General features: G+C 41.4%; 1 protein-coding gene across 2 annotated transcripts; it reads right to left on the reverse strand.

The window, feature by feature from the left end:
- Positions 1–27: 27 nt before the first annotated feature.
- On the reverse strand, positions 28–25,066 carry CDKL1 (cyclin dependent kinase like 1). 2 transcript variants are annotated; one of them, XM_081935074.1, is made up of 10 exons: positions 24,579–25,066; positions 20,753–21,033; positions 11,437–11,558; positions 8,299–8,371; positions 7,244–7,334; positions 6,108–6,308; positions 5,106–5,188; positions 4,412–4,468; positions 2,777–2,932; positions 28–1,990 (listed from the first exon to the last, which is right to left on the reverse strand). In XM_081935074.1, exons 2-10 carry the CDS (start codon positions 20,918–20,920, stop codon positions 1,883–1,885), a joined length of 1,059 nt encoding a protein of 352 aa, XP_081791200.1. In that variant the 5' UTR covers positions 20,921–21,033; positions 24,579–25,066; the 3' UTR covers positions 28–1,882. The 2 variants fall into 2 exon arrangements, with proteins under 2 accessions (XP_081791200.1, XP_081791201.1); XM_081935075.1 differs by having other exon boundaries at positions 20,753–20,990; positions 24,579–25,061.
- Positions 25,067–25,165: the final 99 nt, after the last annotated feature.

The raw sequence follows: 25,165 nt of genomic DNA on the forward strand, positions 1-25,165 counted from the left end.
CATGAAATACAGAATCCCAGAATGTATGGAAAAGATGAGAAATAAGTCTCTGTTCTTAAGGGTCTTTTATGTTTTTATGGGGAAAGTTGAGATTATGGAATAGATATAGATATTGCTGGCCCATATAGTCATAATTAAAAGTGTTATGAATTAATTTTTGGAGGAAAATTTCTTTCCTATTTAAATAAAGGGGGAATTTGAGGATGCACAATAATAAATGATGCATAACTAATGATGATGTTTCTGAAGCTGAACACCAGAGGCTACATCTTGTCTCTGATTCTTGTTTTGATAGAAAGTGGTCTTTAAAATATGCTGGAGAACTTATTTAATAAATTAGAATAGAATAAAGAGTTGGAAGGGACCTTGAAGATCTTCTAGTCCAGCGGTCACCAACTAGTGGTTCTGTAGACCACTGGTGGTTCATGAGAAAATTCTGGTAGTCCACAGAAAAAATATTTGCAGTTTTTCATTGCACTAAATCAGGGGTCCTCAAACTACAGTCCCTGGGCCGGATACATGCAAGGAACGTTTGTGTTGCTGCAGAGAGTCTCCCCCTTTGGGGTCTTTTTGTGAGGGTCGGAGGGAGGCAGAAATTCCAACTTGGGATCTGCTTCAGCCTCCTGGTGCAGGGCTTTGGGCAAAGGCTGGACGGTAGTGCCACTGGTAGCAAAGAGCCGGAGGGCCTTGTTGCAGTGGGACTACATCATGGCCTGGAACTGACTGACTATCACAGCCCACTGAGCCTTCAGGGGCCAGTACTTGGCCTTGCACTCCTGCAGGCCTTGCCTCTGCTTGGAAAGCCAATTCTTATAATCTTCAGTGAGGTGCTTCTGCTGAGCCTCCTCAATCAGATCCAATTTGAACTGGGCTGTTTTGTCAACTCTTTCTATGGTGTCTGCTTAGCTCCATCAACTGCTTCCTGTTGGGGCCCTAAGGAGCCCAGGCAGGCAGGCGAGTGGCGAGTAGAGGCTGGCAAGGCGCCTCTCAATGTGAGTGACATTGAGTTGGCCACGCCCACCCAGTCACATGACCACCTTGCTATACCCACCCAGCCGGTCATTAGGCAGATCACCTTAGTGGTCCGCGGGATTTAAAATTATGAATTTAGTGGTCCCTGAGGTCCAAAAGGTTAGTGACCCCTGTTCTAGTCCAAACCCCCCCACCCCCGTTTTGGCAGGAAACCTATACCATTTCAGGCAATTAAATGAAACCTGTGAAAAAATATGCGTATTAAAATTTTATTTTATTTTTAGTTATCCTAGGTAAAAATAACATTGATTACAATTGAAACAAAATGTTTAATTAAAGATGATCTTTACATTTTGTTGCGAAAACAGGGACAAAGAAAAAGTTCGAATCCAGGCATTTCTGGTTCTCGTCTGTAACCTCCAAAGCCAAACCTCCACCCTGCTTGCACAAAGAGCCTGCAGGTTCATTCAGCCTGCCAAGGAAACTAGCTACATCTCTAGTATAAGGCCCAGGGTTCTCTCCTGCTTTGACACAAGGGGATTTTTGTGAATGAAATATATTTGGCATGTAAGGATCCCCTCCACCAGCAGAATTCCTGCCTCACAAAGTATAAATTACAAGTGCTTGATAATTAGAGATACAATTTTTCAAGAGGCCCAAATACCATTTTCCTGATGAACTCTGATAAATTATTTCAAACCTTTCGTTGACACATTTTGTGTGTGTGTGTGTGTCTTTTTGTGCGTTCAACAGCTATTTCCAAGGTTTGTCACTTTTCAGCCAGAACATTATGGTTTGCTTTAGCTGATGCCAGTGTAGATACTGTAATTGTCTTCCAAGGTTTTTTTTTCATAGTTAGGAACACAAGAAGACACAGAATGGACTAGCTGTGACATCTTTTTTTTTTTTTTTAGATGTTTGGGAAACGGTAGTTGAGTTTTCTTGTTCCACAGTAGTACTTCTTGTTATCCAAAGCAGGTAAAATGTTGCTGCTGGTTAATTGGGGCAGATACTGTAACTGAAAGATAAAGCACAAATTATAATTCACTGAAAGACATGCACATGCCCTTCGTTTTAGCCTATTTTAATGCAAGATTTTCAGGAAAAGTGTTTTTTTAAATTAAGGGCAACCTGGTCTATCCAAATATGGGACAGCATACTGCCATGATGGCGAACCTGTGGCAAGTGTGTCATAGGTGGCACGCATAGCCCTCTGGGCATGCGAACCGTCGCTCCAGCTTCACCACGCATGTGCGCATGGCCCCACCAGACATCTGATTTTTGGGGCTGGGCTGGTGGTGTCAAGCGCAGATATGCAGGGAGACGGGGGAGCATCACCCCGTGCCCCATTTTTGGTCTCAGGAGGCGCGTTCATGGGTGGGGGCTTGGGGCGCGCGAATTGCATTATGGGTATGGGCGCGGTCAAAAAGGTTAGCCATCACTGGCATACTTCTTCCGCTTTCGCCTTTCAGCCCCAATCCAGGAGCCTTCACAGGCAGTTGCTTTCACAACAAACTATGTGTTAAATTTTATATTTACCAACAAAGAAAAGTTCTCAGAAAAGTTCAACACTGGAATCCTGAGCTCCCTACTCCTCCAGTATTGTATTTAATAAAATGGCAAAAGCAGATGGCTTCTGAAAAGTTTTTACTAATGCTAATTATTCTAAACAGATTTTCATTTTGGTTTTTGATTTTTTAATGTCAAATTGTCTTGAACATGGGAGTAAATAGGTGAGGTAACAATCACAAACAAGGGGTGAGGGGCTACTTTGGTGTAGTTTGCATTGCCTAGTGTGTCTTACCCCAGGCACATGCCTTCGAGGTGGCCGGTTTGGTTTCCGTGTAATGGATCTTTCTCGTTCCCTCCCAAGTTCTACCTCCCGAATGCTATCAAAATAAGGATGCTGAAGGAGCTGTTCGCAGGTCAACCTTTCAGTGGGATCCATGTGGAGACAGCCCTGAGACAATACAAGCAGAAGGAAACTGAAACGCATACCGACTAACATGTAATTATGGATTCAAAAGAGCATTTAGGAAAACGAAATGCATTTCTCTCTGCAGAGAGTAAAACAATGATTACATTTCAGATGCAAGCATCAACAGAACCCATGTCATAAAGAATGCTATCAATAACAAACAATAAGTAGACAATTTATTTCCAAAGAGGAACACATTCCAACAAACATTATTCTCACATTTTTACCCATGTTTGAAAAAAAAATATTTTCAGGGTAATATGAGATTTTTATTCTCAAAGTCACACACACTAAGTTTGAAAATGGTTGCTAAGACGCTGAACTTGTCAGTCAGAAAGTTCGGCGGTTTGAATCCCTAGCACCGTGTAACGGAGTGAGCTCCCATTACTTGTCCCAGCTTCTGCCAACCTAACAGTTTGAAAACATGTAAAAATGCAAGTAGAAAAATAGGGACCACTTTGGTGGCAAGGTAACAGCATTCCATGCGCCTTCGGCATTTAGTCATGCCGGCCACATGACCATGGAGATATCTTCGGACAGCTCTGGCTCTTCGGGTTTGAAATGGAGATGAGCATCGCCCCCATAGATTTGGGAATGACTAGCAGGTATGTGTGAGGGGAACCTTTACCTCCTACCAACAGCTGACCACCCAGCTTTTTCCTAGGTGCTTCAGAAATGGGTGTTTGTTTAGATTTGACTTGCTTCTTCAAGTCTAATTGTACTTGTTGTTGAAGTACGACTGCCAAAACCCCATTCAACACAAACGAGTGAGTTGCATTTCAGCAATAATTTGAGGTCACACTCAGTTTCAGTGTTTTTCTCAGACCAAAAGTGTATCGCATCTAAATATTCCATTTGAAACCTTGGTTTTGATCAATGCACTTTTTCCCACCATCTTCCTTATTAACCATCTAACAGGGATTTTGGGAGGTAAATTGCAGTAAATTTGAATATCAACTCTGTAAAGGGTGATTGCAATAAATTTGAAGATAGCTCTGGCAGGGGTGGACTTCAAAAATTTTAGCAAGGGGTTCTCTGCCCAGTTGCTGGGTGGACGTGGCCATGGTGGATGTGGCCTACTCAGCCTGCACCATTGGGGGGGGGGTGTTTTCACCCTCCCTGGGCTCCGGAGGCTTTCCTTGAGCCTCTGGGAGGGTGAAAATGGCCTCCAGAGGCCCTCTGGAGGCTGGAAACAGTCTTCCGGTAGGCCTGATTTTTGCCCTCCCCGAGCCTCTGTGCGTGCCCTGCACTTACCTGCATCCAAAACGGGCCACATAGGGACTCCTGGGAGGGGAGTGGTAGGCGGAGCCAGCCAGGAGTGGGATTTGGGGGTTCCCCGAACTGCACAGAATCTTAGCTAGAGGTTTTCCCAAACCCCCAGCAGCCTACCTCTGCATACGAGATGGTACTGCATTTATGAGCCCCAATAAATGACTACAAACATCAAGATGTTTTCCTCACCTTCATTAGTGCCAGAGCAGCATAGGAAATAGTGGGGAATTTCATTTCTAGTGGCTCCTAGTTAAATTTAAAAAAGGAAAATAAATATCAGTGGAATCTTCTTCATAGTTATTAAGGATTTCCTAACCCCATTGTATTCCTATAACAAAAAAAGAAAAAGAAAACAAAACATGCATTTTTCTTTTAAGGGAAGGGTTCCCAGGACAGATGAGAGAAAATAAATTGGCTCTTCTGCTTTGCAGCTTTTTATTACAAGTCCTGCAGTCCGCAGCTTTCTTTTGTGTTTCCAATAGCAATCCTTCCCCCCTCCTAGAAACCAATTTGGGTGTTGACCTCCAGACTGCACCTAGTTTACATGTCTCTCTAGAGTCATATCCAAAAGTGACCCATTCTTTTTAGGCAACAGTTGGTAACCAAGCAATGTCCTGGGTCCCTAAATAGCTAATCTGTAAAAGCAGCATTTTCTGCTCCTTCAAAAACACTGCTCCTTGCACTGAAAAGAGGAGAAAACGCTTGCAAGCTAGCTCTGTTTTCTCAGGCTATTGTTGTCTAGGCTGCCAGCTACAGGGTTTTTTCCCCTCTCTCTCTGCTGGGCATCTGTTGGTTGTCCACATTTTTGCCACCCTGATAACCCAGGTCCAGTGGTGATACCGTGCTATGCTTGTGTAAGACCACTGAGGAGGGCAGCTCTCACCATGCTTTCTGGGTCGGGTATCCTCACCCCACTGAAGAACTGGTTTGTGCTGAAGACTTGCTGGTGCCTGGGAATGAGATCACCTTTGAACAAGAATCAAATAGTGCCGTCAGTTTAAACATTTGCATCACCAAGGCCTCATCTGGTGTGAGGTTTGCAATAGAAGCAGATGGGAGTGAAGAATGGCTTGACTCAGATGTCCGGGTGCCTAGGTAACCAGCCAAACACTCGTCCCTAGGACTGGCAAAAAAAAAGGCTTTTCTTCAAATTTGCTGACCCCCCCCCTCCACCCCTCACACTTTAAAATGGGCTGGATTTTGGCTTTAGTTTTCTTGCCTTTAAAGGCTTCAGGTTGCTAAAGGTTACTTAAATGTAAACAATCCTTGATTTTTGTGGTGGTGGGGGGAATAAGGAATTAGGAATATTAAGTAGAAATAAGTAGGAATCCTTAAGGAATAAGGATGCCTTCAATAGTCTCTCTTCTTCCCCCTCTCCAAAGTATCATGATGAAGAAAATTGATGAACATATACAAAAATTGACTTCAATTAACAAAATAGTTCCATGACTCAATGCAATACATGCAGGAGTGGGTTCTGGTTGCTGCTACTGCCAGTTCGCTCAGGGATGCACCCTCCCACATGCGCACTTGATGCGCACTGTGCACGCATGCACAGTGCAACAAAAATTGCACATGCGCAGAAGGTAAAAGAAGATGGTGGTGCCTATGGCGCCGCCGAGAGAAACAGTTTGGGGGCATGGCATGCCTGGGGCGCTGCCCATTCCAGCAACCCAGGCCACCAAGTTACTACCGGTTCGGCTGAACTGGTCTGAACCGGTAGGAACCCACCTCTGAATACATGTCATGCTTCTGCAGGGTGTTTACACAGGACACAGTCAAACTTCACATGGACACCCTAGAGATGGGGAGTGGGAGATGAAGAGGAGGTAAGAAAAAACAGACAACTTAGAGGTATCTCTGTTTTTCGGTAACCTTCGCTTACCTAATGTCCTCCTGATTAAGTAAAGTTGATCCACATCAGACTTTCCAGGCCAGAGAGGGATGCCAGAAAGAAGTTCAGCAAAGACACAGCCTATAGCCCAGACGTCTACAGGAGGGCCATATTGAGTGTCGCCTACAAGGAGCTCAGGAGAACGATACCACCTGGTAGCCACATAATCTGTATAGTAGTCACAGGGCCCAGCTGAAAGGATTCGAAGAGAGGATTGCAGAAACAGAGGAACCATTTAGAGTAGGGGACCAAAGACACACACTCTCTAGTCTAAATCTTCCTTTCAAGGGCAAAGGAAATAGCAATAGCACTTAGATTTACTGCTTCACAGTGTTTTACAGCCCTCTCTAAGTGGTTTACAGAGTCAGCCTATTGCCCCCAACAATTTGGGTCCTCATTTTATCCACCTCGAAAGGATGGAAGGCTCAGTCAACCTTGAGCCTGGTGGGATTTGAACTGCCAAATTGCAGGCAGCCGGCAGTCAACAGAAGTAACCTGCCGTACTGCACTCTAACCACTGCGACACCAAGGCTCATATAAATAAAAGGATATTTATAAATAATAAATGAATTACAAACACTATACAGTAAGGTTCACTCTCGACTGCTCACAAAAGAAGCAAACCTGCTCTTGTTTACTAACTCTGGTACCATTTTTAGAAAGAGTAAAAGTAACACTTCTTGTTTTGAACATCTTATTTTGTCTTTGCATGAATATTGGAGTACCAGTAATTCAGTTGTTGGATTGCTTTTTTTTGTTCACATGCACTTAGTTGCAGAAATATAATTTATATAAATGACTTCTGTAGAACTAGGAACAAACATCTGTATTGTCTCTGACATAGCTAACAAATCTGCATTTGATTTTGTATAGCTGTATGTTTTGGTGTTACATTTTTACCTTTTCTGAAATGAGTATGAAAGTAGATAAAGGATAAATAAAAGGGTAATTACTTTCAATTAATTAAGTGCTTTAATTTTTTTTAAAGTAACTGTGGTTTTTATCCTTTTATCCATTAAGGGAAACATTAGTAACAGGATTAAACAGGGGGAAAAATCATACATTCATGTATTGTTGCAGGGTCTCTGCCTAGTGAAAGAGAACTGAATTTCATATAATAAACTTACTTAATATGCGAGCAAATCCAAAATCACAGAGCTTAATGACAAAATGCTTCGTTATGAGAATGTTCTCTGGTTTTACATCTCTGTGTATGCACTAGACATAGAAAGAGAGACATAATGATGCGTTCGAGGAGAAAACACAATGCTTCCTTTTATTAATCCCAGGCACAGACACCTGGCAGTCTAGTCTTGAGATCTAACTCTTGAGACAATATGGTCCTCTCACTTTTTTTCTGAAGTATGATTGCTAAGAAATAAACATCTGCAACCCTGTTTCATTTGTGGAGAAAATAAAGACATAAGAAATACATGCCAGCCACATTTGTCTTCCTTTGAAGTTTTGGCATATAACAAAGTGTTTAGAAACGTATTGGTACATGAATTGCTATGCATGTTCCCCATAATCTGGAGTTTTAGATTCTGTTTTCCCAACCTGCAACTATAAAATTCTTAATCGGCATGGGCAGAAGTTGGGAATTCTGGAACAACAATCCAGAATTACTAAACTTGGAGAACATACTTTAGGGTAAGAGGAAGCAATATGGTAGCTATTACTTCCACAAAAGGTTCAATCCAATCAAAATTACTATAATACATGTTCAAAAATTAAAATAACCAAAATACTAGGAATCACCAAAACTTATGATCTTTTGCATTAATTTTTTTTAAAAAAATGCCAACCTGAAAAGTTGTCTTTTAAGGGATAGGAAATTTACCATGGAAGGAGGACACTTCTACCTCTTTTGGCAAAAGGTCAAAAATGGAGACAAATCAGCCATCCCCCATGAAAACATTTCTCTAAAAATGACTTAAATGTGGAAAACAGCTTTATATCTAGCTGATCCACTCTTGAGATAATTATAGCAATTATACATAAGAGGCAAAGATTTAGATCTTGTTCTGCAACAATGAGGTACAAGGAAATACAGCATACAGTACAAGATGGAAATACAAACATTTCTCTGATTTAGTAAGCTCAAAGTTTGTAGCACTGCAAAAACAAACTGGAACAGTGAGTGCGGAACAGAAAGAGGCAATGTTGGGATGGAATGACTTACATTGTGTTTGTGACAAAAATTCACTGCTTGGAGAATCTGCCAAGTTATACTTTTCACAAGATGTTCTGGGACCCTGGAGGGGGGAAAATGGAAAAGGCAACAAAAACTGTCTGTGTAGAATTCAACATCTTTCCTAGATGATTCCTACATGCACACAACACATGAAGCAGTATTTTCATTTTAAAATTAAGGATAAACTATTTAGAATATTCAATGTGGGTTTTTAAAATGAATTTATGGATTAAAATAAGAGCAAGTAAGAAGCAAGCTGGAGTGCAAATAAAAAATGGAGGAAAACAATTCCCAGATGCAGCTACTTAAATACTTTTATTCTGCTTCAAGTATTTAAAATAGTTCACAAATATTTAACACAAAAATTAATAAAACAGTAAAAATATTTACATAGCTGAAAATAAGGTTCAGGATTAGATGAAAGTGACTGTTGAAAGGCATGGACCAAAGATAAAGACCAAGGACCATTTCCCCCTATTGTTCCCTAAAGGATGGTATTTCAGATATACTACCTTTCATTCCAAAAGTAACATGTAGCTTATTCCTCTATGAATTTGTCCAGTGATTTTTCAAAACCATAACAATGAATTACATAATGAGATTTATGTATGCAATCGATTTTAAAGCCATGCCCTGTTATATACAATGAATCAGTACTTCCTTTTTAATATTCTGACTCTCCCTGCATATATTATCTATCTATTTATTCATTTATGTCCTGCCAACAAGGAGCTAAATATATTCAACAAACTCTCCTCCTCCTATTTTCCCCACAAAACAACCCTGTGAGGCAAGTTGGGCTGAGAGTGAGTGAGTGGCCCAAGGTCACCCTATTGGCTTTCATGGTTGGAGTGGGACTGGAACTCATATAGTCTCCTAGCCTGGAGCCTTAATCACTGGATCAAACTGGTTCTCATCTAGATTCAGTGGTTGACATCTAGCTCTCACACTATTGAACCAGAAATATATTAGGTTCCCATTTCTTATGTCATGCCTGATTTATACTTTTGTTATGTTGTCTTATCTACTTTCTGAGCCAAGCACTCCAAATACTATATAGCCGTGATGATGAACTTATGGCATGCATGCCATTGCCAACTGCTCTTCTGGTTTCTGGTATGCATGTCCGCCGTCCAGCTGATCTTCACGCATGCTGGAGCCCCAGAAACCCAAAGACCAGGTGGCCAGCAAACGCATGCCTACCAGCCATCTGATCTTTGAATTTCTGGGGCTCCTGCAAGAGCGTACATGTGTGCACATGTGGACACACATTCCGGTTTGGCACTCGGTGCTGAAAAGATTCGCCATCACTGCTGTATAGGTTTTCCGAGAGAGAGAGGAATCACCTTCATCCTCTAATTGTTTGATTGCCCTTTCTATTCTAGTGTAGACGCTATTGAAATCTTATAAACCTACAGCAAATGGTAAACATTTATTTGTTTGATTTATTTATTTTTATAGCTGCAAATGACTCTGGGTGGCTCACAATTATCTAAAAGAACAGCATTAATATGCCATTCCAGCATGGAGTAAAATTAAAACTATACAGTTACTGATTGGTATTTAAGAAATAGACTATTTACAAGAGCTAATGCACAGAGTAAATGCATTGTAACAATAAGCCTTGTGGTGCCTGGAGGCTATTCTCATATTGAGTCACTGTAGCTGTTATGAGCCTCTGGATCTCAGAATTTGTCAGAATTTTGCTTTGGATGGGATGGTGCTTCCCCATTTGAGACCAGTGTGCAACTTAGAGTTTCCCAAAGGTTCACAACTACTGGCTGAAAACCAGTGTATTAGTTGCCAGTTGGCTTCTGGGTACACACTTGTCAGTTATAAACTCCTTCATAGGTCCTGGTTATCTGTCTCCAATGGCTTTCACCCAGTGGTGGGTTTCAAATGTTTTTAGAACCTCTTCTGTAGGTGTGGCCTGCTTTGTGGGAGTGGCTTGCCAGCCATGTGATTGGGTGGGAGTGGCTTGCCGGCCATGTGATTGGGTGGGAGTGGCTTGCCAGCCATGTAACTGGGTGGGCGTGGCCAACTTGTAAAATGTGGAGAAACTCACTTAACAACGCTCTTGCTTAGCAACCAGAATGTTGGCTCAGAAACTCTGGCATTTGAAGCACGCAAGTCTTAAAGCTGTCAAGTTACAAGACCCTTGCACCCCTAACCCTTTAGAAAAAACCTCCCGGGGTGTTCAAACTTGACAGCTTTAAGATTTGTGGACTTCAACTCCCAGAATTCCTCCTCTCGCTCTTCATCTTGATGATGTGCAGACGGGCAGGGGGAGGGAGCTGGAACCGGTTCTAAACGGCACTGTAGATTTTTGGAACCTCTTCTATAGAAGAGGTTAGAACTGGCAGGAACCCACCCCTGCTTTCACCCAATCAATAAATTGAGCAACGTGAAAGTGCTCTAGTTCCCCTACAATAAACAGTGCCATCTAGTGGCAACCTGGAAGCTTGCTCTTATGAATAAGCTTGCAGTTAGGCTGTTTGTGAGTCCCTGGCAGGTTTTATGCAGTATTTTAGGTCCTGAGTGATTTTTATCTATCTTTTTTAATCTCACTTTTTAAAGTGTTTTTGTCTTCTCCTTTAATTATTTAAGCTAACCAAAGTAATTTTGGAATATTTTGGACTTCTACCATGTTTTCCCGAAAATAAGACACAGGTTAATTTTCTTTTGACCCCCAAAATATTGATTGGGTCTTATTAGGGGGGGGGCTTATTGTTTTGGGGTTGCCGGGTGGCTGATCTCTTGCGAGCGGGCGGCCAAAGAGCCAGGCACAGCCTTAGGGGCAAACAGCTGTGTTGCGCTGTCACAGCAGCGCAATACACCAGCCATGAGGTGACCACGGTCAGGAGTAGCCTAAAGAGGAGTTATTTCCCCTCTTTAGCATACATGATCCCATCTCAGTCACATTACCTCCTTTGCAAGAGTCCACAGCCAGCTCTCAAACCATTCTTTTGCAAGCATGCCTTAATCCATGGCAACTACACAGTGGCCTTTTTTTAACCTTCAGGATTGATGGTTGCAGATCTGTTACATCTAGCAAGAAAAGTCTGCGGAGAGTTATGGACATTATAACGGCTCTGTTTCTATGAATTTCATGAGTCGGCAACTTACCCACGTGGATTCTTGTCGAGCTCATGAAGGACTGTATGGTCACAATATTCAAAGACCAAGTGAAGCTTTCGTTTCCTCCGGAAGACCTCCAGAAGATTGACCAAATTGGGATGCTTCAGTTGCTAAAAAAGCATAACGTGACATTTGTGAAGCAAGTTCAGTTGAAGAAATAAAGATGTTGTATCAACATTATAAAATGTGGTCTAATTCTAAAACATAGTAACTATATTAAGTAAAAAGGTCTGAGAGTCATTGCTCAGAATTTCATTACTAATTCAGCTTTGCCTTATTACTGTGCCTCAAATTATCTCAAAAATACATACCGGTAGGTTCTCCTCAGTTAAACATTGTGTGTGTGTGTGTGTGTGTGTGTGTGTGTTTTATTTGATTATTTATTTATTTATCATCTATCTATCTATCTATCTATCTATCTATCTATCTATCTATCTATCTATCTATCTATCTATCATCTCTTTTGAGAGAGGGGCGGTCTAGAAATTGAATAAAGTTAAGTTAATCTATCTATCTATCTATCTATCTATCTATCTATCATCTATCTATCTATCTATTCATTTATTATTCATTCATTTATTTATTCATTTATTTATTTATTACTATTCTCTTCCTATAATCTTTTAGTATAACCATTGGGTTCTGCTTTCAATCCAAACAAAGATAAATCATATACCATAATTGCCATTAATACACAGCTGCAATTTTGTTGCCTTTTATCTCACCCATACAAAGATTCTCATTGTCTCTTTCCTATCTTCCCTAAACTTCGCAAAGCATGAAACTTCCTCTTAAAATATCATAAAAAACAAATGTCCTGATCAGGGGTGGGTTGCTGCCGGCATTACGTCCGGTTCAGTGCGCGCCCAATTCAGTGCTCCGTGTGCATGCGCAGTTGCCCATAAATGGGTCTGCCCATGCGCAGAACATTAAAAAATAAAAAAAACATGCCGCGCCAACCAGGGAACCAGTTTGGAGGCGTGGCAGGCCTTGGTTGCTGCTGGTTCTGGTAACCCAGGCCGGCAAACCACTACCAGTTTGGCCGAACCAGTCTGAGCTGGTAGGAGCCCACCTCTGGTCCTGATGGTTGACCATAAAAATCCTACATTTTGGTTGAATACTTGCATTTTAATTTTATTGACAATGCAACATCTGAATGACAAGATGAACCCTCTATCTTGTCTTTGTTTAAGTGAGCCTGGAACAGCTAAAATAGCCTCTGCTCATGTCTCATTTTTAAGTGAATCTTGAAGGATCTGCCTCTTCCCCCATGCCCTGGATTAGGGAATTATGGTAGGTTTTGTTGGGGTCAAACTTGAGGATTACAACTTTCCTGTTCTTTTCTTCTTAGACATTTATCTTTTTTTTTTTTTTGCTGGTTACAATTATTTTCAATTGCTTTTAGTATTGTATACCACATTATGAAGTTGGCCATCTTTAGAGATTTGGCCAATATGTTTAAAAAATGAGTTCATGGAAGCCGTATGAGATCATGGGCTGCTCACGTCTGCTTCAGAGGTCCTACTAACTCAACACAGAGTGATATAACAACAACACAGCAAAACAACAACAAAAATGTGATTTCAGATTTTTTAAAAACCAAGATATCACCCTGGAGTCTCGTGGCTTCGGTGTTCATAGGAGTTTATAAAACGTTGTGCTGGATTGGATGAAAGTCCTAAACAGGGAGCACTATGTTTCCCACAGAAGGAAACTCACAGGCAAGGCACGTCTCCCAGCAACTAGGATCCAGATGCACCCTGCCTCTGATGCAAAAGTTGATCTATAACCAAGTTTTTTTCCCCATTGATAGCCTTATATTCATATATTTCTAACCCAACACTTGTACCCTAAAGGCAGACAAGGTAAATGGCGCTGCTCATTTAATCTCTTAAATCTGAATGACTATAGCGTTGTTGAAGCCTTTGTTCTTTCTTTGTTTACACAACACAGAAAAATGATGGATTAAGAATCCTGTCTCCCCACACCCGCTGGATTAGATCTCAACCCACACTGTTCTCCAATTAGCAAACAAACAATCTGTTACTATTGACTGAGAAAGTGTTTTTCAGAACTGGCGGCAGAGCAGGCCTGCACTTGTTCAATCAACACAATTCAGCACACAGATCCATTGGCAAAGAATGGTGAAAATTGTTGAGATACTCTGCTTCCCCGGCTCTCTTTCTTGGTTCCTTCAACGGCCGTTTATCACCTGTTTTCCTGACATAAGCTGCTGCCCCCACTATTGAATTTCTTCCTGGGCTTTAGAAATTCCTATTAATCTTTCTACAATAGCTTATCAGACTTCTGGATCTCTTCAAATAGCTAGGGTAGATTTGAATGCTACTATGGATTTAAAGCAGTGGTTCCCAAAGTCCCTGGGGGGCGGTGGGATGACTTAGGGGGGCACTAAGAGGCAAGGGGGCAGCAGGGGGCACTAAGAGGCAAGGGAGGTGGCAGAGGAGTGCTGGAGGTGGCCCCCTCGCAAGGCGCAATTCTGCCTGGGGCTCTGTTGGCCGCCAGTCAGCTGAGCACTTCCGGCAGGGGTGAAATTCAGTCTAACGTCCCAAAGACTGGAAATATTTTTCGTTCGCTCGCTCGCTCATTCAGGAGGTATACAAGAATGTCAGACCGGGGGGGGGGCAAAGGGGGGCAGAGAAAGAAGAGAAGAGCCTTTTGCCTGCATTTCTCCTCTGATACGACTCTGTGTGTGCTATGCACGGAGAAGAGATACGGGACTGAAGAGGGCTGTCCTTGGGCCTGCATTTCAGGAATTGGGAATTGACCCTGCATTACGCAGCGAGTCCGATGTCACTGCACAAGAGCTCTCGCCTGTCTGCCTGCCTGCCTCTCACACTTTTATAAATGGCTTTACTTCTGACTTCCTTTCCGGGGCTGTGCTGCGAGCCGCCTCTGCGAGGATTATGCCGTGGCGCGCCTGTGCAACGGAGCCACCCCCCAATCCCTCCTGCACCCGCTCCACATGGATGCACCACTCTCGCGTATCTCTACCCCTCCCACCTTAGAAATGCAACACAGGTAAACATGCGGCAGGGTGGGGGGGGGAGAGAGGCTAGCCTCCTCTGCCTCCTCGCTCCATTAAGGCCATAGAGGTGGCCTTAAAAAGCGAGGAGCGGGAGGAAGGGCACTTGGGTTGGTTTCTCAAACTTTGAGTTGCAAAGTAATCTCATTGAAGGCTGAAATATAGGGGAGATTGTGGAAAAGGGATAATCATTTCCAACATATACTGTTTTTAAAAAAGTAAATAAAAAAGTGGTCTAATTACTGTCTAAAGTTGGATATTGTCACATACAGGAAAAAGCAAAGCAAAGCAAAACAAAATTATGATAGAACAACATCCCATATTAGAAGAAAATGCTGTCTAAATGTTCCCAGTATGCCAAACAAGATGTTTTATATAACCAAATGGAGTCAAAACACTGCAGTTTTTTAAAATAAAGTGCCCTTCCTATCTTGATATTTATGCACAGCGAGACCTTTTTCACAGATAAACCTGGATAATGGTATTACTCTTGTGTTCTAAGAGTATACATGAGCTGCAAGGCTTGTATTTTGCCATAGTATCATCTACAGCTCCATAAGTACTACTAGGGTTTTGACCAGCTCCTGGGCACCAATATATTGAGGAATACGGAAAGACTGATCACGTAGAGCAGTCTAATGAGCATTTCTGAAATGGCAGATACCACAGAACAAAGCCTTCTTCCTTCTCTACCCCCACCCCACCCTGTTATTTTGAAAAAAACAAAAGGCAGCAGTGTGTGTGTGACTGATCAGGCATGTACTGTATTACACAGAATTTATTGAACAGTGAATACTAAATTTTACTGAGTTTACTAAATTACTAGTTACTAAGGTTCTTGATAAATGATTATCAGACTTTGAAAACCTGGTATTACTGGATCATGTTCAACAATTTTGTTGAATTAACATTAACTGAAAATGTTTTTAAATTGGATTTTGAATAAATGTGCAATTAATTGTTACAGTTTTGAATTTTACTGTTACTATCTTCCTTCCGTCGTGCAAACTGCCCAGTCACATGACCCCCCCAGCCACGCCCACCAAGCCACGCCCACAGAACCGGTAGTAAAAAAATTGAATTCCACCACTGGGTGGGGGGCACTGAGGATCAGTTTGTAGCACCAAGGGGGCGGTGCACTGAAAAAGCTTGGGAACCACTGATTTAAAGCATGCACAAGGAGAAGTAAGCAACTTGATATCCTCATTGACTTTGTGGTGCAACATCCACTTGTGCCAGCAACATAGACAAAGTTTTGAAATTGAGGCATTGTAACGTAAAATGTCCACAGGACCCATGGTTACCTCCGCTGGGCCTAAAGGCTTAAGGCAATATCATCTGAATGGAGAGTTAGAACTGGGTGTTCTTCCTCAGAGTTGACTAGAAGACATTTTCTTCACACAAGGCTCATTTTATTTCAAGAGTGCACTGCTAATAAAATGGATGGATGGATATTTTTTAAAAAAATGAAATATACCCATGGGGGGAGGGGGACTATCAACAGGCCAAGTATTGATATTCAGACCACCCAACCTCATTTTTACATGAGCAAAGAGAGTTCCTTCACATATAGTGAGCAGGATTTGCTTGTCCTTTGCTTTTCCCAGTATGAAGGGCAAGAAGTGAGTGAAATCTCAAGAAACTTCACTTCAAATCATTAGAAATACCTTTTCCCAGTCAGGAAAGGTGAAAACTAAGGAAAATAGGGAGGATAAAGTCCAGTCAAGGACATCTATGCATTTCCAAATTACCTCTGTTTAAAGCAGGCTTGCAATCATCTGACTTTCTGCTGACCTCAAAACACAGAAAACACATAGAAATTGCCATTATTTACTTACGTGTTTATTATATTTACATTTTGCCTCTCCTGTTCAAAATCATTGGGTATATAACACACCTTTCTCCAATTTTATCTTCAAGGCAACTATGTCTATATACAAATTGCAAAATCATTCAGTGCAATTTCCTGGCTTAGGGAGAATAAACTGGGTTTCTAAATTTACTTGTTATTTAAATATATATGGCTGCCAACTCAACACACAACCCTGGGTGGCTAATATATAGTAGAATAACCAATAATAATGATTTAAAAAATTGAAAGCAATTGAATTTGCTCACTCTACATCCTGGTTTAAGGTTCGGGGTTGCAACCATCTTTTCAGCATTTAGTGAAATGCCGATAAACCCGTCCATTTGAGTTTCCTCAATATTAATCCAACAATACTTTCTCCAACTGATCCAACATCCAGCTGCTACCTCCTATTACCTTTCCATGTTGCTGTGTGCATTATGCAGGGGATAAACATTTGACTGATAAATACCATTTTCTATTCCTCTTGTTCCACCTGCAAGACAAATGGCCTGGTGTGGAACAAAAGCCAGGGCATCAATGCCACTCTAACTTTAAACTTGTAAACAATTTGATGTGGTTTATGAACTGCAATCAAATACTTTGGCCACCTAATGAGAAGGAAGGACTCACTGGAGAAGAGCCTAATGCTGGGAACGATTGAGGGCAAAAGAAGAAGGGGACGACAGAGAATGAGGTGGCTGGATGGAGTCACCAAAGCAGTAGGTGTGAGCTTGGGATAGAGGACAGGAAAGCTTGGAGGAACATTGTCCATGGAGTTATGATGGGTCAGACACGACTTCACAACTAGCAACAACAAATGAACTGCAAACTAATTTAATATTGACTGCAAAATTACTGAATTATGTCTCATCTGAATTTATTCAACGATTTTTAAAGATTATTTTGGCTTTTAACAAAAAAATAAATAAATAAGATACTGCCCTTTCTTTTCAGGAAGGCTTCCATACACCACATATAGCCCAGAAGCAAATAAATGAAAGTAATAGCAGACTACCACCAAATGGTTTTTTTGGGGAAGTACTATGTATCTTATCAAGGAAAGGAAGGGAAAAATACATAGATATGGACCTGATAATCAGATGTACAGAGTCAAGATAGATGCCATCTTGCTCAGCAGCCGTACTTGTGAAAAGGACCTAAGTGTCCTGATAGACCACAGATGAAGCATGTAGTTGTATACTATAGCTATTAAAAGAACCAATGCAATCTTGAGCTGCCTCAACAGAGATACATAAGGTTGAGATCTGGGGAAGTTATTATTAGATCTAACTATATCGCTCCTGACGGGTTTTTATTTGGGTATTTTAATTGTATTCAATTATTTAGGGGTTTTTTAAACATTGCATTTTAATTGTTTTTATTCATTAGCCGACCTCCTCCTTGTACATGTCTTGGTATATGTCTTCGTTATATGTATGTCTTGTCTATATATTTATTTCATATGTTTTATTGTACGCCGCCCTAAGTCCTTCGGGAGAGGGTGCGGCTAAGAAATAAATATTTATTTATTTATTATTTATTGCACTCAATATTCCATAAGTGGGATATAGCATGTGGAATGCTGTATTCAGGTTTTGGTCACTGCACTTCAAAAAGACATAATGGATCTCGAAGAGGACAACCAAAATAATCAAAGGGCCAGAGCAGCTTTTCTACAATGAAAGATTGCAACATTTGGGGTGTTTGTCTAGAAAAGAAGCAAATGAGGGGACGTAATTGAGGTATACAAAATTATACATGGTTAAGAAAACTGTGAATATTTAGCCTAAGGAAGAGAAGGCTGGGTCCGGGATGGGCATAATACTAGTCTTCCAATATATTGCAGGATAAGAGGGTATGGATTTATTCTCTATAGTACCTGTGGGGAGACAAGGACCATGGGAGAGAAGCTTTACAGAAAAATATCCAAACTGAAAATGACTGTAGGAGGAATTAGATGTACTATTCTCCAAAGCACCTGAGGGTAGAACAAGAAGCAATGGGTGGAAACTAATCAAGGAGAGAAGCAACTTAGAACTGAGGAGAAATTTCCTGACAGTTAGAACAATTAATCAGTGGAACAGCTTGCCTCCAGAAGTTGTGAATGCCCCAACACTGGAAGTCTTTAAGAAGATGTTGGATAACCATTTGTCTGATGTGGTGTAGGGTTTCCTGCCTAGGCAGGGGGTTGGACTAGAAGACCTCCAAGGTCCCTTCCAACTCTACTATTGTATTGTATTTCCTGACTGGGAGTTATAAAGCAGTAGAAGAACCAGCCTCCTGAACTTGTAGGTGCTCCAACACTGGAGGTTTCAAGCAATGTTCAGCCAGCTATTTGTCTGTGACAGTCTGAAGATTTTCGCTTTGGGTAGGGATTGAATTAGAAGACCTCCAAGCCCCCTTCCAATCCAATAATTCAATAATCCCAAATGGTCAAAGGTGATGGTAGTACAGTGTTAAAAGTTACTTTCTCCTAAATCAATATTTGTAATTGGTCTTTCCTACAACAGTATATTCTAAGGGTGTCTGAAATACGTTCTCAAAATTCTAAATACATGCACTGGCTTAAAAGATTGTGTAATTAGTTCTAGAGCAACCTTTGTCAAGCCAGAACTCTGCAGACTACAACTCCCACCATCCTCAACCAACGTAATCATGATATTCTTAATATACATATATCAAGTAACTTAGCCTGGCAAAGCTGATGTAAAATAATTTACATTGTGTAAAGTAATGCATGGATAATTCTTTTCAGCTAGGAAGGATGATTCATGCCCATTAATTCCTAGAAACTCTAACTTATTATTTTCTGCAAATGCTAACTAGACAAAAGATGCTTCATAAGTTCCTATAAGAATATCAGTTTCCATTTAAATTTTTCTTCCCCTTCCTTGTTCCAGAAATAGAGTTTAAATAATCAGGAAAATGGCTGGTGATATAGCACAATGCAGAGAAGACAGAGGTAACAAATAAAGATAACAACAAGCAATCCATAAGCCATCATTATCTTCTAAGCCCCTCTTTGCACCCATGAACTGCCCCACCAAAAGTCAGAGATAAATTGCTGGAGAACAGTGGAGAGATTGTCCACTATCTATTGGAGAAAACAAAAACATGCATCCAAATATTAGCAGGAAAACTACTGCAGAAATCGAGTCCCTACTATTTTTACAATGCCTTGTTCCTTGTATATGCTTTCTCTGCTAAAAATAATAATACAAGCTACAATGCCAATGATTATAGTAATTAATACTAATGGTGGACAGTTGAAGGTTTTCTTTTATATGTTTTTTTTTAAATTGTACATTTGTAATCATTTATATTTAATGCTTTCAGTTTTGTTAGTTGTCCAGAGTTGTAAAATGGGTGGCTATATAAACTGAAAAACCAACATATAAGAACAAATTATGTTAATATTAGGAACAGCAGGAGGATTGAACTGTGGCCCACTGGTGCTAAAGTTTGTCCACAAATGACATATAGGTTAACCAGAAGAATAAACCCAAGAAAACTAAGACCTCAATCAATTGTCCAGAATGATTTACATCAATTACAAAATGCAGTTTTTTTCCTCTTACACAATTGGGGTTATCTTGACATGCTGTTTTGCTTCATTTGGAATGGAATATATTTAGACCCAGTATCAGAATTACAATGTGTAAGAAGTTTTTCTAAAAAAAAATTCCCTGGCCCTCATACCATCAGAAAATCTTTCAAGGGAGACAAATGGACAAGTGTTTACATTCATCGAAAGCCTAATACTCTCTTCTTAAGAAAACTCTTAGGCTGGGAACCTCTCAGAGACAGATATGATAAAAATTCATTGTAAATTGATCGGAACCTATGAGAGAGTATATGTGGTAAAGAATTTACATAAATTGATTTAGGAGGCACGAATCTAGGTACCACAAGAAGCTTGAAAGGAATAAAACACCTTTCTACTATTCTAATAACAATTAATCATGTCTATATTAGAGACCTATCAGTCTTGTAGGATTAAAAGTCCTCAAACAGAATAGAATGCAACAATGAAAATCAATATTGTTAAAATATGTTCATTCTAAATCTATAATATATGCTATTTAAATTGAGGAAATAAATATTCTTATTTATATCCACTCTTTCCACTGCTTCTCGGTTTTTTTATCAGAGCTATATCATCAAATGCATAGTCCATGTACTTTATGTATAGTTAACGAGCCATGAAATACATTTTAAAAATAACTTTCCAAAAGCTGGATGACTCTTAGGCAGGCATCCAACAGTATATTTGCAATATAAAAGGCACAGTGATGTTCAGATAAAATGGGCCATTGGATTAGTTACAGGGGGAAAAAAACCAATAAATGTATAGAAAAACAACAGCCTTAATCAAATAAGTTTCCGATAAGCAGATTCCAGTTCATTACCTTTAACATCCGAATCTCTCGAAGTGCAATTTTTTTAATAACAGGATCATCCTCAGATTCCAGGAACTTTTTGATAGCAACAATTTGCCCCGTGTCTTTGTTCCGGCATTTGAAAACAACCCCATAGGAGCCTTCCCCAATCTTACTGATTTTTTCATATTTTTCCATTGCTAATAGAAAAGAATCTCCGAAGATGTTATCCACTGTCAGCGAGACCTGGTGAGTCTCCCTTGAGGATCTAAATAATTCAAAAGTTGCAAAAGATCACAATCATCTTAAACCTGTAAAGACAAATGTAAAAAATATGGTTGCAGCCGCACTTAGTAGCTATAGAATCCATGGAACATAACCACACCATACTGATTCTTTAATGGACCAAGCAAGCCGCCTATATTTACTTTGTTTCAAAGAATGCACTAGTCTTTAGTAACCCCCACCCCTGATAATCCAGCAGGTGGTTAGGAGAGTTTGGATTTTTTTAAAAAAAATAAGACTTTTTTTAAAGTGGCTTCATCGCTGTTGCTTGAAATACCTTGCTATTTAACCTACAGCACTGGGCAAGCTCCCAAAACCTCTTGCTAGAAAAAAAGTTAAATGGAACTTAATGAAGTTTTTCTCCACCAGTTCCACTGAAATGAACTGGAATGATTGAAATTACAGTGTGGTTTGTTCTGGAAAAATTTCTATTTAACATGGCAGTGCCCACATTTCATTGGACTTCTAAAACCAGCAAACATATTATGAATTAATGTGATGTATAAACTGACCCTTCACCTTTATTTTTCCACTCAGCTAATTAGTCATTGCCTTGATAGGACCTGTTCAAACTTGGATGACCTTGAAAAAAAAAACGAAGCAGAGTCAGGTCTGGATAGAAATCCTGCAGAAAAGCCCAGGAAAGCAAACTGCGCTGGGAAGCTAAAGAAACCACCCAGGAAAAGTCAGTGGCAAACTATTTCTGTAGTTGTTGCAGAGGACCTGGAGATATTAATGTAGATCTTATGGGCCAAGAATGAGTTCAGGAAGCCTTTAATTTTCTCTTAATTAGATTTATCTCTACAGTACTTGCAATCTCATACAGTATCTGATAAATTTATGTTTGGATGTTGGATAGCTATTTGTCTGAAACGGTATAGGGTTTCCTGCCTAGGCAGGAGGTTGGACTAGAAGACCTCCAAGGTCCCTTCCAACTCTACAAAAATTTGGGACCTGGATACCTTTGGGACCTGAATATCTCCTTTGGTAGTTGTCCATCAGATCTACAAAAGATGTCTCTTTGAAGTTGCTCAGTTGATAATATAATGACCTGAATGAAGGCATTTCCGGTAACTAAAACCTCCATTGCAGAATCTATTCCTGCTTAGTTAACAGTTGAAACTGAACTTCTTTTAAAGATGCTCATTTTCAGACTTTAAGTTTAATTGGAACCACAGTACTTTTCTGTACCATATTTAATAGTGATTAAAAGTTATTTACATTTATTTTTTTAAGATGATGTTAATTTAAATTTGTTTGTAATGACTTATAACCCATTTTGAGATTCTTTTTAATAACAAAAATGGTGATATAGAAATGTAAGGATAAATGTCAGGATAAAACTTTCTAGATCCGCCACAAAACATATCAAATACAGATAGTCCTCAACTTACAACCTTTCATTTAGTGACTGTTTGAAGTTACAATGGTGCTGAAAAAAAGTGACTTACAACAGTCCTTGCACTTACAACTGGTACATTTGGGCGCTTGGTAATCGGCATGTATTTATATTGGTTGCAGTGTCCCAGAGTCCCACATTCATCATTGGTGACTTTCCTAGTTGGCTTTCAAGAAGCAAAATCAATAGGGAAGCCAGATTCACTTAACAACTGTGTATTCACTTAACAACTGTGGTGATTCACTTAATGACCACAGCAACAAGGTTATAAAGTGAGGTTATAAACTGACTCACTTAACATCTGCCCCACTTAGCCCAAGAAATTTTAGTTGTGGTCACAAGTCAGGGACTAGTTGTGGTCATAAGTCAAGGAGTAGCCGTAGCCTTGGGACTATCCTTGGGACATGACTAGCTGTAGTCATGACTATCTTTCTTAACACCATACATTTCTGTTTGTAATTCCTGCAACCTTTGTCTTTCACACTGTCCTCAACACCTGGAACTTCTGCTCAGCCCTTTTCTTTCCCCTTAAGTCACATTTCACCTCAAAAGCCAGGGGTTTTAAACCTTTTTTTTTAAAATCTATTGCTTAACCTTTTGGATTTCTGCTACAGCAACTACATTAAGGCTATCTGATTGTATTTATGCATACTCTCCCATATTTTCTCCTTCCCTGTGTTCTCTTTACCTCCACTCCTCTATTCAGATCTGATCATCTCTACATTCAGTCGAATTTAGACGTTAAGCTCCTTAGAACAAAAAAAAGTTATTTCCAAGTTTATGTTATTCTTTAAGGCTTCTGGGTCTCCAACGTGCCCCTGGATGCCTGCCAAGCTCCCTGCCCTACCAAACAATTTTTATTATAAAGTCTTTTAACTCAAATGGAGAGGTGAGCATGCTGCAAAGCAAAGCACAAGTCTAGTGTTTTCTTCCTTTACCAATATATCTCTGGGCCCCACATAGATATTCTTAGAAAATGAGAATGGTTGGGGGCTGCAGGCTAGTATTTGGAGTAGTGCATGCTGATGTGGGATTATTCTGAAGGGTAAGAGGGGGTGAGAGGGACCAAGCTCCTCAGCTTCCTCCATGGCAAATGGACGTTTTGTGATGATTCCAACACCACTGTGATATTGCAAGCATGCAAGCCTCCTAACAACAAATTGTATGAATGCCCTATACTGAAAGGGCCCCCTTGTCTAAAAAAAAGGAGCACAATCTGCACAGTGTAAAATCTAGCACAGTGGTAGCATTAGTCCGTGAAGAGGGGGAAAAAAGAGGGCGAGAATTGCAAGGCGCTCTCCGCACCAAAGTGATGGATACTAGCGCCTCTTGTGCAATCTGAAACCGGATTGCTGGAAGGCTCCAGTGGCCTCTGCGTCTTCAGACCACTTTCCCCGTGCAAAAGGCCCATCTGTAAATTAAATTTTAATTCAGCACCTTTAGGCAAAGGCAGGTTGCCAGGGAGGTGCAGCCAGCTGGGCAAGCCCATCAAGCAGCAAAACACACACCTGCCTCTCGGCTGAAGGAAGGAAGGAAGGGACAGGAGGGAAGGCAAGGGACAAGGCCCAGCTTTGGCTTCCCCCTTCCTCATCTCGCCTGCCTGCAAAAGAAAACTCCCCGAGGACAATGGTGCCAGCAGGTGGGTGAGAAGGGCACAGTGGGGATAATGGTCCCAGATAGGGTCCTAACGATGACTTGGGGGTGTGCCCTCCACCCTCACCAGCCCAATAGCCTCTTGGTAGAGTTTCCCTCAGGCCTGCAAGCATCCCGTTTGGGATAAAAGGAGAAATGAGAGGCTCCAGCATGCACTGACAGGCAGGTGGGGGTGGGGGGGAACTGCACAGGTGCCGTCTCAGAGGCAATTCAGACGTTTTTCTTTTCACAGGAGGAAAAAGCCTGCTTGAGGGACCAAGTATGTCCCCCCCTCCCCCCCCTCCCCAATTAAAGTGCCCTCTGCACACCCTCAGAAGTACCCTCCCTTCCATTAGCCCTACAAGCGTGCAGGGACTTATCTAATTCTCCAGAGAAAAGCGCGCGCTCCTCTCAACTCGCAGACGAGAAGGAACTCCTGCGCCGCGCAAAATCCTTGCTCGAGGAAGGCGCCCTTTGCCTGTGCTCAAGGGACCGCTGCCCTGCGCCGGGAGCGATAGGATTCCCACCAGCAGTTCTCACCCTCGGTGCGAGACTTCGCTTTCATGCCGACCGGGCGACCGGCGATGGCTTCCCAGCAGCTGCTGCCCGCTTCTCTCGCCTGCTGCGCGCTGGGGCAAATGTGGCTTCGCAGACGCGGCTCCTTCACGCGCCACTCCCGCAGACGCTGAAGTGGCTGCCAGTCAGGGCGGCCCCCGGGCGAGAGCGAGGGGGGGGGAGGCGACGGTCTCTCGCCACTGCCCGCCTCCTGGAGGTGGACCGTGGGCAGGAGGAGGCCGGAGACCTGCGTTTTCGGCGACCGAAGGTGACAGCCCAGCCATCCGAACAACAAGCTGGACGGTCTGTCGTGGCTCCGTCTTGTCAGAGGAGAGGACAACGCAGAAGGGCGGCATTGCTTCGTGGAGGCGCTTAGAGGTCCACGCAGGAACAGGGATTTGCTCCCATTTTGAAGCCTGTAGCGTTCGATACATTTTGTTGCGGAGTGACGCATTTCCCCCCTTTTCTACTAAAACGCGCCGAGCTTTTTCTCTTCGTTATCCAGAGAAGGCCAAAATACTGTGTGATTAAAAACAAACACGCATTTCTTTGCGTTCCTTCCATTGCAAACT

This window comes from Natrix helvetica, assembly GCF_964273705.1.
Source record: "Natrix helvetica genome assembly, chromosome: 1".
In the NCBI taxonomy this organism is placed as follows: domain Eukaryota; kingdom Metazoa; phylum Chordata; class Lepidosauria; order Squamata; family Natricidae; genus Natrix; species Natrix helvetica.

Coding starts and splice junctions, on each gene's coding strand:
- CDKL1 (XM_081935074.1), bottom strand. CDS start 20,920: ATGGAAAAATATGAAAAAATCAGTAAGATTGGGGAAGGCTCCTATGGG. Junction 11,559..20,752: donor GAGAGATTCGGATGTTAAAG/GTAATGAACTGG, acceptor ATGCTTTTTTAG/CAACTGAAGCATCCCAATTT. Junction 8,372..11,436: donor CTCGACAAGAATCCACGTGG/GTAAGTTGCCGA, acceptor TCCCCCCTCCAG/GGTCCCAGAACATCTTGTGA.